The sequence below is a fragment of the Lycorma delicatula genome, chromosome 6 (assembly GCF_047948215.1).
Source record: "Lycorma delicatula isolate Av1 chromosome 6, ASM4794821v1, whole genome shotgun sequence".
Taxonomy (NCBI): Eukaryota; Metazoa; Arthropoda; class Insecta; order Hemiptera; family Fulgoridae; genus Lycorma; species Lycorma delicatula.
Genome location: NC_134460.1, coordinates 13,517,314 through 13,538,273, shown reverse-complemented (window position 1 = coordinate 13,538,273; position 20,960 = coordinate 13,517,314). Strand labels below are relative to the sequence as shown.

At 28.3% G+C, this 20,960-nt stretch overlaps 1 protein-coding gene across 1 annotated transcript in view; it reads right to left on the bottom strand.

Moving 5' to 3' along the window:
• LOC142326564 (polypeptide N-acetylgalactosaminyltransferase 2-like) overlaps positions 1–20,960 on the bottom strand; it is a 155,120-nt gene that overhangs the window by 16,972 nt on the left and 117,188 nt on the right. The window contains exon 6 of the mRNA XM_075369144.1: positions 2,777–2,898. Within this exon, the coding sequence (XP_075225259.1) occupies positions 2,777–2,898 (122 nt within the window). The remainder of the gene's footprint in view (positions 1–2,776; positions 2,899–20,960) is intronic.

Sequence of the window (20,960 nt, the reverse complement as noted above, 5' to 3'; positions counted from 1 at the left end):
TGGTGATTAAATATAATAGATTTTTCCTAACTTTGAACAGTCAAACTTCTTTATAGGAAGGCTAATTCTTTTTATATAATCAAGACACACAACAAATCTAAAAATTAAACTACTAATTTAAATATTATATTAGATTAAGTATATTATACTTTTTTAGATACATTATTTCATAACAGGCTGTGAGTACATTACAGTTTATCAGTTTCAGTGTTTATTGTGTCTTTATTTATCAATTGCTAAATTAAACAATTCAGAAATTCAAATTACTTCAAAATTTACAAATGGATTTGAATGTGGGACCTGTTGCATCACATAAAGAGCTGTATTAACAACTGATCAGCAATATTAGAAACAATTTATCCAGATGATTGATAACAAAATATTGTAGATTTAAAAACAAAATATGTAAACTCAAAATACCAGTTTTTTATTGAATAAAATCAATTGAAACTGCAACAATAATAAAAGTAATTTTAATTATGTTTCAATACAGAATTCCAAATACATTATTTGAAGTAGGTAACCTGTATGAAGTATTTGAAGTATGTAACAACCGTTTCAAACACCTTATAAATCATGGACATGTAATATTTAGACAAGCCGATCAGTTATTAGTTGGCAAAGCCTAGTACCAAAGCAGCGGTTTCATGAATTAAACTTATTTATATAAATCTGACTACACTATTATAATATCTTTTAACGATAAATAATCACTAAAAATTTTTTTGTAGATGATAGCTTTCAATATTATTCTGTAATTTCTAATTGAATTATTTATTATAGAAAATGTATTGTTAGTTTAGGAATACAATATATTACAAATAATTTTTCTAACGTTGATACTTTATGAATACTGGTATTGTTTTAGAATAACTTTTAATACACATGACATGTACATTTTAATTGCCATCAATTCAATTAAATAATAGATTACTTATCACTAAAGCATATAAATTATTTTTGGGCCTTTTGTATTAAATCCCCTGCCAATGCATACACAGTTTTTGTTGTTCTGAGAAATCGACTTCATACAACACTCTTGAAATTAAATGAAATGGACTTTTTCTGTTTATATATCTCCCTTTATATTATTGTGTATATAACTTTTGATTTATATTAATCCTCCACCACGCCAAAACATCATCTATTTATACCTGCTGTCACAGCAGGTTATCTCTATTTATTGCATGTTTCACTGCCTAGATCAATTTAAGTTCATTGTGTGTTTGAAATTTCTGTTGTTTTGAACCTGAAAATGGATTTTCTTTCATGCCCAAAAAACAAAGAGGAGGTTCTATGGATGCATTTTTCTATTCCAACTGAATTCAGCTCTGAACTTTTAATTGCTGAATGGGACATGAAATGTCTTTGTGCAACTCAGTAACCAAAACAGATGGAGATGTAATCATCGTTTTTGACGTTCTGAGAAACCGTTTCATATGGAGAGTTATTTAGCCTTTGCTTTCACTAATATTAACTTTTTCGTTTATTCATGGGCAAATGAATCAACAGCAATAAAATTCTGTGACAAAGAATTGATTAGTTAGTTCTACAGGCATGGCCAAATGATGTGTGTAAAATGTAAGCTAGTGCATTAATGAAATGTGAAAATGTGAAAAAGGAGGTCCAAACATCAGCTAAATTAGACGATTCATTCTTCAGCTGGAAAAATACAATAAAGGATGAGATTTACAATAAAGGGTGAGAGGTATTTTTCAACAAATTAATGAGTACTTTTGAATAACTGTACCTATTCTGTCTGTTGATATTTTGCTTGAAGTTTTACATAAATGAATTGCTCCTAATACATAAATTATTTCTGATGAATGTTACGGCTAAAGTGATTTTAAACATGACACAAAATATATACACTTAACAGTGAATCATTAAATGGTATTTGTTAATAGTGAAATAGAGTAATCTGCTCATATGCAGAGTATTAAGAGTTTTACAGGGAAAGGCCAAATTGGTGAACAAACAGATGTGAGGAACCCATCCACACATACATAATATTATATAGTTATTTATGTGAAATCATGTAGATAAAAGAGGTTAAAGCTAGAAAAGTGTGACCTCTTTGATCAAATTCTAAATAATATTAAAGCCTACTGGTCTCCTAACAAACACTTTATGTTTAACTATCAATCACCTCATATTCATTAATTCAGTTATCAAAATAAAAACATAACCATATAAAATATATCTGATTCTGGTATTATTTCATTGCTTATAATTTTAAGTTTTCAATATATAAATTATATACAGGCAGAAAACTAATAAAAAAGTCCTTATTTAAAAAAAAAAAAAAAAATTAAAGCAATAATTTTATTACTGTTATTACTGTATGATTTCTTCAAAGCTATTTCTCCCTAAACAGAATGACAACAATGCTCTAATCTAGATAAACACTGTAGTTTGTTGCATTATACATTAATAAATGGCATTTGATGATTGTAGTTTATTTCTTATTTATTTATAGTTATAACAGAATTTGCCATTTTTATTCGACATTAGCAAGTGTTATTGACTAACAAAAAATAAAAAGGTTGCCAAATTTCTATTATTTCTAATTAAATAAGTGCTATAGTTTTTTATAACTTGAAATAACAAACTAAATTATTAATTTATAAATCTAAATATAGCAATAATACTATATATAATATATAATATAATATACTATATAATATATACTAGCAATAATAATAATAATAATCATATTTTCCTACACAATTTCTGGTAGAATATATCTAACTATTGATAAATATTAATTGAATACCTCAGCAACACGTTCCAGAAGAGGTTCTAACCAATTTTTATTGCATTCTACATGGCTATCAAGGAATGTTAAAACTGATGCCGTAGCAGCATCTGCACCTCGTACTCTTGAGCGCATTAAACCTAAAAAATAATAACAAATAAATAAAATTTGTCATAATAATAAATAAAACTGAGTAAATAAATATGAAAAATGTGGCAATAATAATTTTTTTAAATTTAAAAATTTTTTTTTTATTAACAATTTACTTAAATACTAGTATAAAATATGTATTTAAAAAAAGTAAGGCCTAGTTGCTAATAAAGAGTAAGCAGCAACAATGAATCAAATTCCACATTCACATTTTTAACTACTTCATAAAGAAGCTATTACCCATTTTGTCAGCAATCTTTTGTTGTTTATTTCCTGCGATACTGAATAATATAATATATTAATATCATGTGGCCCTAAAAAAATTTACCAAATGTAACATTTGGTCAGTGATTCATTTCTCAATGCAAAAGAATTTAATGACACCAAAATTCTCTGTAAATTGTGTAAATTAAAAGGCCGCAGTAATAAGTAAAAAAAAACTTTCAGAAACATCATAAGTTTAATGAAAATCATATAGATATTCTTATTAAAGGAGAAAAGAAAGAGAAGCCTTTTTTGAACAATTGAATCCAACATTTTGAGAAAACCAATGCTTCTCAATAAGCATCCCTGCGATGAAATTTCTAAATATTTGATAGTACACAATGTATTTATGTACACAATTTATTGATTGTCATACATATAAAAATCAAAGAATAGGATCTTCACATGGATTTTTTGACTGTTAATAAATGATAAGAGGGATGACAGACTTTTTCCATATTATGAGCAGTAATATGTTTTGTTGGTCAAAACAAAACAAGAATCCATATTATGAAATTATTCAGGTTCAATAAAAGCAAAAAAAATTAAGAAAACACATCACAATAGAACATCATGGTCATTATTTTCTTAAATAATATACGGATCTTTTTTTGGATTTTACAAAGCCAGGAAAAATGATTACAAAGTTAATAATGCATTACACTTCAAACATTTTAAAAAATGAAGTGAAAATTCAAATTCAGTGATGTGGGCATAATTAAACTAGTGGCACTGGTTAAATTAGCAGAAATCTCAGGTAATAAATTTAAGTTCACACAGTTACAATTACACAGTCACACTTCAAGTTACACACTATCAAAAAAACTGTTAATGTAAAAAGTGCTTATAAGATATGACTACACACCAAAATAAAGCATAATATTTTGAGTAATAGATTTTTAATTTTTTTTCTTTTCTTTTTTTGTTTGGATCTTCTACAGATCACATTAAAAAACAACTTTACTTTGATTGTTTTTTTTTGTTTTCTGCCAGTACTCTTTCATTCTTTGACTAACTTTGTCTCCCTTTTTTTAGGAAAATTTTCTTCCCGTTTTTCCTTTTAATTTTTCCTGAAAACTCTTGAAAGTTTTTATTTTATTTTTGAAACTATTTCAGCGCAAAATTTCTTCTTCTTTAATATTTGAATAGTTTAGATCTTTTTCATTTTCTTGAAACAGATTATTTTTTTCAATTTTTTATTTAGAAAGATAATTAATTAATGATTCTTTTTGTTAATCTTTTGTCTTCCATTCTTTTTAAGTGCATGTAAAAAACTTAATCTTCTTTTAATATTTTTTCCTTTTTTTTTTTAATGATCGATGTGTTTATTTCTGATATATGAATACATGTATCTGAGTATGAGTACATGTACATGATATGAGTACATGTATCTGAAAATTTTTTTTTTAAACATAAGTCTCATTGAAAAATACTTTTAAGAAACTAACATTACTATATGACTAAATGAACAAATGTTAAAAAGAAAAAATAATTTTAACAAAAGTACAGCTGTAAAAATGAAACAATATAAATACGACGTTAATGTCTATGCTTTATATTATACATTAAAAACTAATTACTATCATAAAAATAATTTAACAATATAATTATTCATATTTGTTCATTCAGTAATTAACAGTGTACAAAAATATGATTACTTCACTTATTTTTTTTTCTGACAGATATGTGGCTTATTTCAACTTAAAATCCCCATATTAATCATTCTGTGAGAATGTATGAAGGGTTAACTAATGCTAGACATACAAAACTTTATTTATATGAGATATAATTTACATAAATATAATATATATGTATAATATTTACATTTATTAGACATATAATTTATTTATATATTTATTAATTCATTTATATTGTCATTATATTCCAATATCTTTTTTATGATGAAAAATGTTTATTTTCAGACATAAATATTCAGTTTTCCATTACATATTATAAAATCACTTTTATATTAATACCTACTTATTAGCAACAAGTAAAAAATCATCATTAAGTTATCATCAAGTAAATCATCATTAAAGTATAAACAAATGTAGTATTTTATTTAAAAAAAATGTGATTACATGAGGAATAATTACAGCAATCAAATCTTTTTGATTATTAAGCTACCATTTAACTTAAAAATAATGATTACTTTAAGAAATGTCCTATATTAAATTTAATTTGATTCTTTTATGTATCATTTCATTGATCAAATATTTCTCATTAAAATAATGTGTACAATACATAAAGTTATTATTATAAATTTAAAGAAAAAAAATCAGTTAGTGTTGTAGAACTTTCATGACATTTGTACAATGCTTAAAATTAACTAAATTATAAAAATTAATATTTATTATAGCCCAAATGACCTTGATTATTTTCATATTTTTTTATTTATTGAATTGTTCTCTTTTCAGATTAAAAAATACAACATAAAACACAAGTAAATACATTAATTTGATTATAATATAATTATGCAGATCATATTAGTAATGGTAAATGTTCTATTCTATGGATAAGAAAAAGGAAATGCTCTAGAGTTTGTCCAGAAGAATCAAGGAAAATCATAAAAAAATAACTTGATCAGACCAAATACTAAAAAAAAAAAAGATTATAAATAAAAAGGAGAAATGGTTACAGTTGACATAAACAGATAAAAATAATAATTTAAAAAAATAATAATAATGCTACTTCGGAAAAATTACAAATAATAAAATCAAAATTCTACTGGTGTTAATTTGAAAATATTTGAGTAAATATTATACAAAAATGAAAAAAAAGATTATATTCTATTATGATAATTACTACTATCTTTAAATGTTAAAACTTAAGAGTAATATTTCTTTAAAATAAAGCATTTAGTTTAACCTAAATAAATTTTCAGAGAATCTTTTAGTTCATTTATAATCAACACTATACAATTCACTATGGAACAACGATTTTTCTTCCTAAAAAACTACAACTGAAATAATTAAAACCTAACGGCTAAATTCCAAAAATTCTTATATTTTATTTCCATCACCCTCAGTTTTCAAAAAATACATTTTTATAGTTTTTTTTTGTAATCATACCGGTGCTGCGCAATGATGCTTCACAAAATATTATAAATAAATAATAAAAAACAATATTGCTATTCTTTCTTCAGAATCTTCTGAAGTGATAAATAAAAATAACTACTTCATTAACTGTGTTTATTGCCACTGAATGTCAGCGTTTCAACATGTCTTCAGGAAAGTGGATGAATAATAGCAATGTTATATTTATGCACAATTTATGTTGAAATCTCAAAGGAGAACAATGACTTCATTAATTAAGAAAGCTTATAAACTTTATTTTGGTTGCCCAAGACAAACCATGGGCCAGAAACATATGTGTTATTCAACTTGTGCAACTGACCTTACAGAATGGTTCATTGGAAAAAGAAGCTCAATGTCTTTTGCTGTACCTATGATCGGGATGGAGCCCTACGATCACATTTCAGATTGTTACTTTTGTCACACAGGTTGCTGGTCATATATCCAAAACAAAACACCCCGATATACTATCAGCTTTGAGACCTGTATCGCATGATGAAACCTTACCTACTCTGAAAAGGCCAACAGATGATGATCTCCAGAGTAAAGCATCAAAGAATTTAGAAACGGACCAAGGAATGAAAATGCTGTGGACTATTTGCCACCAGTATCAGGTCTGCACCTAATCTCTCAGATGGAACTGAAAGATCTTATTTGTGATCTTGACTTGCCTAGAAAGAAAGTGAAGCTCCTAGCTTCCAGACTACAGGAATGGCAATTACTGCAGGAAAATGTCAAAACATCTGTTTATCACAATGTTGAAAAACATTTACTACCGTTCTTTTCTTTAAAGGAAAATGTGAACTTTTGCACAGATATTGATGGAATTATGAAATATCTTGGATGTGAACATAAACCAGAACAATGGTGACTGTTTATAGATGCTTCTAAGGCAAGTTAACTTTGAAAGGAGTTCTACTTCATATAGGAAACATGCTTCCACGTGTACCTGTTTTCCATGCTATAAATATGACGGAGTCTTATGAGACGATGAAACCTTTACTTGATTCTGTTAATTACATCCTTACCAACGCAAGACATGTGGTGACTTAAAATTCATAGCACTGCTTGCCAAAATTCAGCTTGGTTATACAAAGCATAACTGTTTCCTATGTGAGTTTGATAGCAGAGCAAAAAACATCTCATTACACTGTGAAAGAATGTCCTGTGTGTGAATGCTATGAACCTGGGACAAAGAACATCTTACATGAACATGTAGATCCACATAAAGTAATCTTGCACCTACTACATATCAAACTTGATTTGATGAAAAACTATGTGAAGGCCATGAATCAAGAGCAAAGGGGATTCCAATACCTACAGGGGAAATTTCCTAAAATTAGTGATGCCAAAATCAGGAAAGGTATCTTCATTGTTCACCAGATAAGAGATCTAATGAAAGATGTACATTTTGACATGTTGCTTTAGGGAATGAAATGAGAAGCTTGGGAAGTATTCAAATCAGTTACCAATAACTTTCTTGAAAAACACAAAACACTTAATTACAAGATGTTAATTGGCAATATGACAGAAGAATATAGAAATATGGGCTATAATATGCCTTTAAAAATGCATTTTCTGCTTAGCCATGTAGACTTTTTTCCAAGAAACTTGCAGATGTTAGCGATGAACATGGTGAGAGATTTCACCAGGAAATCTCAAATATGGAATGTCATCACCAAGGAAAATGAAAACCGGCAATGCTTGCAGACTATTGTTGGCACCTGAAAAGAGATACTGTATACACATACAAGAGGAAGATATATGCAAAAAGAGTCAGCTAGGCATGTAGAATTAAAAATTCCAGTTCAGTTCATAGATGTAATTTTTTAATTCCTGTACCTTAAAATGTAACGTAAAAATGTAACGTAATACACTTTATGTTTACTTTTACTCAAATTAAATGCTTTTGAATTCATATATCAACAAAAATGCTTTTGAATTCATATATTACTGTATTGTTTTAATATTGTAAACTCCCAAAATTATTAACCTTTAACTTTAAAAATACTGTTAAATTTAGTAAAAAGTAAAATGACCGTTTCTCTCAAACCTTGTGATAGAATATTTTTGAAAACAGATTTGAGTTCAGGAAATAAAAATCTACATGAAACACCAATTTTCCTTCAGGAAGCAGAAAAAAGTTGAAATTTGTTCCACAGTGACCCTGAAGTAGGTCTCTTCCAAATGACCACCACAATTTTTCTCTTTTTCCATCAAAACTTTTGATTTCCTGACAGCTTCCATTTCTTTTTAGATTTATCTTTACTCTTATCTGGCCTCTCTTTTTGGCATCTCTTATTGATAGTTGTTTTCATCAGTCCTTCTCTTCACAATATGTCCCATCAATTATTTTTCCTATTTTGAAGTGTTCTAGTTAAGCTTGTATTCTCGTTCACTCTCCTCATTATTCTTCCTTTTTTCACTTTATATATTTTATCTTTTCTACTCTTCTTTAAGTCCCCATACTTCCAGTTTTTCTTTTTTCTTAGTGTCCATGTTTTAGATATTTAGATCATTAGGTAATTAATTATCAACAGATGGATTATAACCATTTAACTTTAAATACAGATAAAACCACTGTTTGTGCTTCTCAGATAGATGTAACATCGCTGATTACGTAGATGTAATTCCTATTAATGATAAACATACTACTCTCTGTTCATTCTAAGAAGGAGATATCGCATAAACACAGTGCAGACGACAGAGCGCTGTGGAACAGTAAGCCTAAAAAATATTATATACATTTTTTTTGTAATTTCTCACAAAATTTTATACTCACTTTACACTGAATTTAATTTATTTACTTAATTGTAATTCCAATTACTATTATAATTTATTTAATTATAATTATTTTATTTAATTTACTTTATACTTAATTTTATACTGAAAATTTAACTTTTTAATCCCTCAAAAAATCTTTAATATAATGAAACCTACGAAAACAATAATATCCCAAACAATAACTACCACATTATTAAAAATAATTTAACAGGTAAATTATATAACTTGAACAAAATCTTATCACTTCGAAACGTTAAGAAAACTGCTTACCTTATTCTCTGTCAGTGTCTGACAAACACTGGATTCCTTCTATCATATCCGATTCTTCATCACTCTCAGAAGTTGGTGGTGATGATGAATCATCTCTAACATTAATTATTAGTTCATCAACCACAACATCGAGAAAATTAGCCAAGTCCCACATCTTCTTTTCTTCTTCCGTAACATACTTCACGCACTATCTCCCCTTATCAGTTGGTACATTGTTTATGCCTTTTCAAGCAGGATTTTACCGTCTTTAATTTTATATGATATTTGGCTCCCCACTAACACAATCAGATTAAGGTTACAGTGATAAGGGGGGAGCCTTAACACTACATGACCTTTCGTTTCAGCCAAATCATCTATTAAAAATTTATTAAATTTGTTATGATTGAGTTTTATATGTTCAACGAGTTCTGCTTTTAAACTGTTTTCTTCAAAGTGGATATTTTTTGATCGCAGCCATAAAACAATTTCTTGTTTCCACCATGAACTGTTTAAAATATTTTCCAATTTTACACTATGGTACGGAGCATTGTCCATTACAACAATACTATTTTCGGGTAATAATGACAATACTTTTTCAAACTGCTTCCTAAAAATATCTCTGTTCATGTCATCGTGGTAGTCTCCAGATTTTTTGGATTTAAAAATGACTAATCCCTCTAAAAATACATTTTCATTGCCAATATCCACAATTATTCGCTTTCCTTTATTTTTTGGAGGTTGCAGGCCTCTGCTTAATCCTGACAGAGATTCTGTTTTTACCAATGTAAATGTCATATCATACCAAATTCTTGAAGTGGTATGGCCTTCATTTACCCACGTCTCATCCAAATAAAATATATTTTCTACCCATTTTTATACAATTGGCTATTTTTTAAAAATAATTACGCTGCCAAATTATGATCTCTTCTTGACTAACAATTACACTTTTTTTATTTCTTTTAATAAATTTAAAATTCATCGACAACAGTAATTTGTATAAACTAGTGTGTCCAGTCTTTGGTAAACTCTTTTCACAGTTCATCACAGCCAGCAATTTTTTTAAGGTTGGTATTTCATTTTGAAAAAAGAAATTTTGTACAGTCAATATTATTAAATTTTTGTCAAATTCATCCCATTTTCCTAGCACAGGTTTTCTACGTTCTCTATTTAACAGGAGATTCTTCTACCTTTCCTTTCCTATTTATTTCAGTCCCTAATCTATTAATACAACTAACTGGCACACCAGTTAATTCAGAAGTAAGTTTCATTACTTCCTTTTTAACCAACATAGGATTTTTCTCCAGCAGTAGATTAAATACGTTTAAAACTATTTTGTTTTCACCACTTCGCAAATGTTTCCCTTTTCTGTGCTTATTGAAAGATGTTGCTGAATTATCAGCTATAACGATAAAGTATTTGAATACACACACATACAGGCTAATCAGAGTATCAAATCTCACCATAATCAGTAATAATCGCACACTAAATAAATCTCACAATAATCATACACCAACCAAATATACATACACAGTCACATGTACAAAAAAAAAGTACTGAAACACACGACTACAATTAAAAGAAGATTAAAAATATACAGTATGGAATAAGAGAATCCACTGGGTTGGTGAACGCGTCTTCCCAAATCAGCTAATTTGGAAGTCGAGAGTTCCAGCGTTCAAGCCCTAGTAAAATCAGTTATTTTTACACGGATTTGAATACTAGATCATGGATACCGGTGTTCCGAAGATGTGTGGATACCACACATCTCAGGAATGGCCGAATTGAGACTGTACAAGACTTCATTTACACTCATACATGTCATCCTCATTCATCCTCTGAAGTATTATCTGAAAGGTTATTGTCAGAGGCTAAACAGGAAAAAAGTATGGAATAAGAGAATTTATGCTGTTATTTTGAAGTCAGAGATAAACAACGATGTTTTGTTTTTAAACATTCGGTAGTTACAACAGTTCGGCGCGTACAGTAGTGTGCTGTATATACACATCCTATCACACTTGCAGTTTGTTTATTTCATATCTCCTTCTAAAAATGTACAGATTATATTTCTATTGTCCACAAAACAAAATTTCTGGACGTTTAATAAATGATAAGTTCTTGTGGGATGATCAAACTGATTTTGTTTGTAACAAAAATCAAGCTTTCCTCCAAAGCGCCTTAATAAAATGCTAAGCTTGTCATTATTAAATATTTATTATTCTTACATAAATTCTTGTATAAGATATAATGTTATCTCTTGAGGCTCTGTCTAAAAGTCAGAAAGGTTTTTAAGGCATAAAAACGGGCTGTCAGATCATTATTCTGCACCCATAAGTATAATCATGTAGGTCCATATTTGGAAAATGAAATATGTTAATTTATCCTTGTGTTTATATTTATGAAGTGTTTATATTGCAAATGTGTTTATATTTGCAATTTTTGCAAAAAAATGGTCATTTATTCTTAAAAAGAAACAATATCCACCTATACCAAATCAGAAAACAGAACTGTTGTGGCACAATTCAACACAATAGTTCAGCTTAAGAGATACAGCCTTATTATGCAACCATTGCTATTTTTAATAAATTTCCAAAATATTTGAAAAATCTTACCACCAATTTTTAAAAAATATAATGAAAAGGTATTCTTCTTTAATGGAAATATTATTCTGTTGATGAATTTTTAAATAGTACTAATTAAAAACAAAAAATAAATAATATGTACATAAATACCAACATGATATATTTATGAATTATGCAGATCAACATTTACATAAATATGTGCTCAAAATAACTTTCAATAGCAGCTTCTGAATTTTAATCATTTTCTAATAATTTTTTATATTTAATGTGTTTACCTTTACATTATTTCAGGTGTTGGTATTTATTAAGTAAAATAATTTTATCCGTATTAAATAATGGGAATAATGGGGTTTTAAACACTACTGTGTTTTATTTTTTATTTTATAATTTGTTTTTATATTACTAATTTACATTATACTGATGTGATATAGATATTATATTCTGATATAGATCAGAATAAAGGTTTGTTTATTTATTTATCTATTAAAAATAGAAACTGAAGATTAAGATCTGCTTTCATAAGCTGTAGTATTATTTTATGAAATGCTAAAATGGTTGCTTTGTCTCTTTTCAAACATGTAAATATTGTTATTTTTTAGTACTAAACAACTAATTTTTATTTTATTTAATAAATAATTAAAAATTATATTAAAAGTGAAAATCCAGCTTACCAGCAAATTAAATGAATGATGGCTTCATCATTTCAATTTTTTGACTTTATTTTACATTATTTTATTCTCTTGATGATGGTCTAAGGACTAAAAGATCTAGAGAAACACATTTAATTTGCTGGTAGGGCGGATTTTCACTTTTTTGATAACTTTTAATAATTTAATAAACAGCTATTATTTTCTTTATTTTTTTTGTCATTAAAGTTGTAAATTAAAAAAAATACAAGTAAACATCACAATTTTCAATTATTAATATTTACTGACAATAAATCATATTTACTGGCACCAAATAATCATCAGATAGTTCATTTTTGAATCCTGAAAACTTGTTCTGACATTTTTAATAGCCAGAATATAAAATAATATATTTCAGACAGTCATACACTATATTTTTTTCATTATATTTAAATTTTTTCATTCATAGGCATGTTAAATATTTAAAAATAATGCTTAAAAATTTTATACTTAAAGCGATGTTAATGGCAAATATTTGGTCGATCAGTCATTTGAAATGCAGTCATCAAATTAATAATTCCACGAGAAGAAATCAGTCAGTCTTATATCATTTACAATAAAATGGATAGTAATGTTGTAATCAAAGGCTTAAATCAGGTAACTGAAATATACAATTCTGTAATTTGGTAATAGAGATTTTGTTATTATTGCAATTAACAATAAGTGATTTATTGTTATATCAGAGCCAAACTGTATAAAAAAACCTCCATATATATATATATAAATTATTTTATTCATATACAACTGGTAAAATTTACATTAAACATATTCTAAATATTCCAAAATTATATAACATATAACTTATAAGTCATATAACATATGCTGACTTTTATTTTTATCAGATACAAAACACTTTAAGAACTTATTTCACTTTAATTCAGAAATGGTAGTTCAGTTTCATAATTTTTCTACACAGAATAAACCTTGGATTACCTCTACACTCTTTCTCTTCTTTATCTTCCCCTTTGTACCATTACATTGGGCATTTTTGTCAATGATTTAAATTTGTGCTATAAAGGTTATTTGCCCTGCAGCAGACTACAACGAAGAGGGGGCTACTCTCATCCCAGCCAGTATGATTGGAGGTTATCCACTTTCTTTACTTCATACATTTATTATCTAAATTGCCTGAGACATCTTTGTTGTATTAAGACCATAAGTTATGAGAATGCAGGTCTGAAACTAAGACCAAAACTTCCCTAACATTTATCTGCTCACCATCCCAATTTCCACTAGGTTGGTTACCTAACCTTCCGCTGGGTTGCTCGACTTAACAGAAGCACTGCGTGTAGGTTAAGTGATGGGATCGAATGAGAAAGCTAAGAAAATGCTTTTGTGTGCGTTCATATTTTATATGATGCAGACAGGAGGTATCAATCATTATGCTTCATCACTTCCATTTACCAGAGCCAAATCCACTAGGTCTATTCCCAGGGTCTCTCTATAAATCATCTGCAATATATACACAATTTTTCTAATGACCCAAAAGTTTAACTTTCCCGTGTCACATTCAGATTCAAAATTATCTAACCAAAAAAATAAACTAACTAGCCTTTACAAACAAGTTTCACAAGTTCTTCTAAGATATGTGAGAAATAATATGTGAGGTCAACACCCTCACAAAAGAATATGTTAATGCAATGAATTGTGTTGTTGATAAATTATAACATATATGAAAAATTTTGTTATTTTCAATTAAAACAGAAGTATAATTAGTAAAGGCAGTTACTTTTATATGGATCTGAACACTAGATCATAGATACTGGTGTTCTTTGGCGGTTCGGTTTCAATTAACCTTATGTCTCAGGAGTGGTCAATCTGAGACTGCACAAGACTACACTTCATTTACATTCATACATATCACCTCTGAAGTAATACCTTATGGTGGTTCCAGAGGCTAAACAGAAAAAGAAAGGAGAAGTTTAACTAATAAGCTTGTTAAAAAATAAATTTACATAAAAATTTCATCAATTAAAAAAAAACATGGAAATGTTTTATTTTTAAACCTGGGTTTTTTTCGGATTTCTAAGAAAATTTTTTAATCTAGATATAATTGTTAAATGGTAATAGAAATGAACATATTACTCAACTCCACCATGGATAGGCTTATTTTAGACACTCAATAATTGTCCAAAAATCTCTTTCTTAAAGCACTATGTGTACTATTTTGTAACAAATACTAGATATCCTAACAGTGTAATTCTTATTTGTTTTAATAGAAAAGATTTTAATTTTTAATTGTACAAGTTTTTTTCTTTCATAACATATACTTGTATTACAATAGTGTAACATGTCTCTTTTAGTCAAAAAGTAAAGTAAATAACAGTAAATAATATTTATATAATATTTTTTGAGCTTAGTAGTTATATCTTGGGCCTATGCTGAGTTTGGTGAACCTGAAAGAATTAATGCAGTCTTGATGTGATTTGATCAGTGAAACCAGTTAGAGATTTGGAGACCAGCTGCCTGGCCTTCAAAATGAGATGCTTATAAAAAATATAAAAGTTTATTTTATTTTCATTGTTATTCAAAATCATATTTTAAAACAAATTAAAAATAAGGCTGTTGACATTTAAAAAAAATATATATACAGTGTATTTAAATAATAAATAACAATATGGAAAACCAATCAATTTTCTGAAATATAATTTAAAGTAATCTCTATGAAATTAAAATATTCTGATTTAAAGAAATTTATATTATAAAGACAGAAAACCTAATTATACAATTAATTAGAATTCTAGTGATGAAAACTAGAAGTGAACATACTGAAAGAGAAGGCAACCACAATTTGAAATCGTGACTGCCGAGTCAGAAATGTGGCAAGGTAATTATCTTAATCAATCTAACCAGCAGTATTTCAATTAAGATTATTTTCATTGAAGGGTTAAATGTATGTATTAATTTTCATTAAAGGTTTAAATCATAACAAATCAACTGAATATATATTGATACTGAGATACAATATTTTATATATATTATATTACAATATTAGTAGTCTATTTCATTTAATAAAATGTAAATGACAGCACATTTGATGTGTAAAACAATTGTAAAAACACTGTCAACAATCATTATTTCAAATTCCTTACATCATTTTTTTGCACTCTGCTTATTTCAGTTTCCAGATTAATTTTCTTTCTTTTTATTCAGTTTCTTTTTTAATATGTAAGCACCCTCAAGAAATAATGTATGTTCTAAACAGTAAGTATATTATTTTCTAAATATGTAATAGGGAAAGTTATCCATCACAAGGCATCAGGGGCATAGGTTGGTGGGCCACCACTCGTACGCGGAGCCGGCAGCAGTCCACACTAGCAGGTTGTTGTTCATTCAATGAAGGGGTATGCAGGACTCCTTAAGGCTTGCGCTTACCTGGCCCGTCTGCAGGCCCATTACTGTGTCCCATGATAGCAGCAGCATGTCCCAGGTAATGCCTTCATGGTGGATTCTGGGGCATGTTGTTTTTAGGGGGAGGTTTTTCAGTGAATTCCTGCTTTGTGAGTTTTTGGCAGGAAACCTCACACACCCAGTAGTATGGGCTGCTAGGCATCTGACAACAAATTTTTCCACCCTCTCACGTAAAAAAAAAAACAAAAAATATATAGTATTTAAAACACCAAACACAAAAAGATAAAATTCATAATGATCGGACTTTTTAAGAGTAAATACTCATAATTAGAGTTAAAAAAATTAAAATAATAATCAGAAGTAAAACATACATTCATACATACTTTAATTTTTTTATATACACAGATAAATCATTATTTCTTGGACATACCAGTAGCTGACTAGTAATTATTATTCTATGCACATTGGAGTAAGATTAATTTTGTTGTAAGAATGCATCTTTCACATCAAATATATCAAGGATCGTTTGATTATAGACTACATGTTTCCGAAGGGAAAGGAAATACACTTCGTTCAGAAAGTCGCTGTGCAGTATGCTTTAGAATTAATTATGTGGTGCATTCTATTCTTTTGGCATTAGTTTTGAAGTCCTGTGGGTTCATTGGGGGTGGCTTAGTAATAAACCGAGACGTAACTTGTCGATTTGTGCTTTGTTTCATTTTGAGTTGTTTTTGTTTATCGGAATCAATAGTTGTGAGAAAAATAATTGTTCTTTCAGTAGAGGGACACATTTTTCTCATTGAACACATATTTCATGAAGGTGAAAGTATACTGATTTAGAGAAAAACAAGTTTTCTGAAAACTTTCAAAATACTCCTGTTCCTCCTCACCGCAATGCAGTTTGAACTCTTATCAAAAAATTTCAGGCAATAGGCTCTGTTGAAGACACTGATCAAAGTGAATGAGCATCTAAACTGAACAAACAGAAGCTGCTTGATATTTCAGATGCCATGGCCGAAAGTCCATCAAAGTCAATACAGTCTGTCAAAAAGATATTCTGACAGACTTGCTCCTGCACATAAAGCTGTAAGAAAAGAACTGAGACTTTTCCCCTATATAGTAATGTGTGTTCAAGAACTGAAACCTACAGATCACGCCAAAAGATTAAATTATTGTAATGGTTTAAACGTTCTACTGACCAGAATTCCATAGGTATCGTCAACATTACGTATTTTATAATAATTTTGTTAAGCATGGCTCATTGATATAAGTATATAATTATAGTGAATATACAAAAAACTGCTTCCCAATAATTGAATTCAACACGTTTATGGGCTTTCAGAATTAAAAATTCCATCTTCGGTAACTCTCATACTCATCCTATTTATAACATTAATTAAAACTTCACATGTATACGTAACATAATTTTAAAATTTTATGTTGACCAACTGTTATGTTTTTACACAAATATCATGAATTTATTACAATATATATGTGAAGTTTTAATTAAATGCTATAAATAGGACAAACATTAGAGTTTCTGAAAATGGAATTTAATTCCAAAAGCGCTTGAATGCGTCGAATTCAATTGTTTGTACACGGTATTTTGTATATTTACTATAATTATGTATTTTACAGATGAAGCATGGTTTCATCTTGAAGGGTATATTAATTCACAAAATACATGACTGCGGTCAACAACTAACCCTATGAATTACACGAACAATCTTTACAAGAAGTGAAAATTGAAGTCTGGGTCAATGCTAGTACAACATAGATTATAAGTCCAATCTTTTTGAAAATACAGTTAATAGTGATCATTATTGTGCTTTTTTAACAAATTTCCATTAGTCAGTTAACAGAAATGGAATTGAATCATGGTTGGCTCCAATAAGATGATGCCACAGCATGCACAGCTTACAGGTCAATGATGCTTTAATTAAATGTCTTTGGTGAACAAATCATTTTGAAGGATTTGTGGCATGTACGATTGCCCAATCTGATTCCTACAGATTACTTTTTATATGGTGGCTGTGAAACAAGCAGTGTATCACAACCGTCCATGCACGACTGACAAACTAAAAACCGCAATAATGGCATACATACAAGACATTCCAGTAAATAATCTGGTTAAAGTGTATAATTGAAATGTGTGCAGCGTTTTACTGATGTTGAGAGAGGTTATTTTCTACACCTTTTATAAACTATTCCAGTTACTGTAATATCCATTTCTATAAAATAATGAAAAAAAAATACAAAGTAATAATTTAGAAAGTTTTGTCATAATACTTCCATAATTCCAGAACACAGCAACTTTCAAAACACGCTGTAGCTATAGGCAGTACAACTGTAAACTCTAGGCTTAATACATCTACTAATATTATTTAAGCTTTATGTAACAGCTAACTGTAGCTTTGAAGAAGGTTAACAAGCCTTTGAAAATAATTATGAACTGATAAGCTTTAAAAATTTGCACATGGACATATATATATATATATATATATATATATATATACTACATATATATATATACATATGTAGTTTGCTACATGGATAACATAATACGTTTTTTAATATTATTTGGGATAATCTGAAAGCATTATGCTTTAATATATCAATATTAACTTAATAATTTACAAATGCTGGATATTCTGCAAATTGTGTTTTTACATGATTACAAGACATGGATATTACAAATAGGCACTTTAATCATTAAGCTTATTGTGCACCACTGAATAGGAAAAGGAGTTCCAGAATCAGTCTGTAAATAATATATCCCATGATAATACACCAAGGATACAATGAGGTGTATCCTTTCTCATTACTGGTTCTGTACGTTTAGATCTGACACTGCTATTTAATCCATGCTGAAGCTACCACGACCTTAATGATAGATATATTCTTGATGTTATCTTGTAATCTGGTAGGGAGGCTAACTGGGACCTGAATAAAGACTTTTTGCATCCTGCACAAAGGCTGTACAATACACCTAATGGCTTACAGTATCTATCAAGTAAAGATGGGCTTCCTAATTACATTAAAATTTTTAAAAATGCACTGGATCAATAAGTTCCAGTACTTCAAGCAAATATAATTGAAGAAAGAACTACAATCACAGAACTCAAAATTAGAAAGAAAGAATGCAGGATAAGAAAATACAAAGCTTCTTTATTTCTTATTTTATCTCACTACCTGGTAAAAAAGAATGATATACCATCAGAAAAGTGCAATGCAGAATAAACAATTCTACTTAGAGGAAAATCAAGGCATATCTATCTCTTCCAAGACCTTGGTTGAAATTATAGCATTTTTATCTTCATGGGAGCAGCTCATTACTGATTAACCTAATAATTATTATGAGAGAAATTTATTTTTCTCAAGAAATAAAAGAGCTACTTGAGTATAATTACTAGATTCTTACAAAATAACACTAAAAATTGCACACAATTTTCACATGCCATCAAAATAAAATACTAAGTCTATTCATGGTTCACCCCCACCAGATTACAAGCTAGTATCAAGGATGCATCAATTCTATCATTAAGATCCTAGTATCTTCAGCATGGATGAAATAGCAATGTCAGACCCACATACAGAGAACCAGTAATGAGAAAGGATGCATCTCATTGTATTTCATAGAAAATAATCAACTGAACTATAAAAAATTCACTTCTTGTGTTGGTTAAATAAATTATTTGTTTACCAGAAACAAACAAAAATCATTATTTGATGATTAAATTACAGAAAAGACTATAGTAATATTATTATAATATAATAATATTTTTTATAATTCCAATAATAAGCCCTAAGAAATTTGATACTCATTATGTAGACAAAAAAAAATCTTATCTGGACAACACATGACTTCCTTGTATTCCTATTAAATTACATTTACACATTTCTTTAAAATGAAAAATATATAAAATTTTATTTCATTAAAAACTTCTGATATTTTTTCATATATATATATTTTTTTTTTTTGTTATTGAATTTATAATTATTAATAAATCAATATATTTAAATTAAAAAAAAAGTTAGAAAAAAAAGAAGATCAAGTCCTGATTTGAACCGAAGTGCCTTACCCTTGTAAGATTCAAATATCTCATTAATTAAACATTTATTTGGCTGTAACCGATGAAAATAAGTACCACTTACGATATATCATTGAAAAACTCTCAATGAGGGGGTTATTACTGCAGTTAAGATAAAGTCTAAAATCAAAATTTTGTTGGATTTTGGGCTTTTTTGGACACTTTTGGTTCAGTCGACTGCAATCTAAAAGGGAGGTGCACAAGTAGGTGTTACAACAGTCCTAAATCCAAAATTTCAACATCCTATGGCTAATTGTTTTTGAGTTATGCGAGATACATACGTACGTACGTACAAACATCACGTTGAAACTAGTCAAAATGGATTCAGGGATGGTGAAAATCTATATTTCCGTTGAAATCTGGAAACTGAAATTTTTCACAATCGCAATACTTTCTTTACTTTGTAGAAGGAAGTAAAAATGAATATATGTGTCTACTGAACAAAGATTTTGTGGAAGGTAATCCGATAATTTACTGTGTACAGAAATAAATTAACAGATTTCTTTTATAAGAGATAGTAGTAATGTGTAGTGATATTATTTTATTTACTTTCTTTCTAATAACTTTTATTTACTCTTAAAATAAAATTTAGTTAACATAAAAAAAAGTTAAAATAAATAAAATAATAACTTTTATTTACTCTTAAAATAAAATTTAGTTAACATAAAAAAAAGTTATTCCAACCACACCATATTAAATGTATTCATCTGTAATAATTGGTTATTTATGTGCATAATAAACACTAACTACTCGTTGAGTTTATTACACAGGGCAGATATTCACTCACGTGTGCTAGATAAGTAATATTTTACATGTTACAACATTAAAAATTCAATTTAATAACTCTTATCCTATCCTTTGGTGGTATACTTTTGTATAAAATCAGTATGCTAATACATCCAGCTAACCCTATTTTGCTATTATTATTACGGGGTTTCCAAACCAGACCCTTTGTTTGCAACTTTTTTTCCACC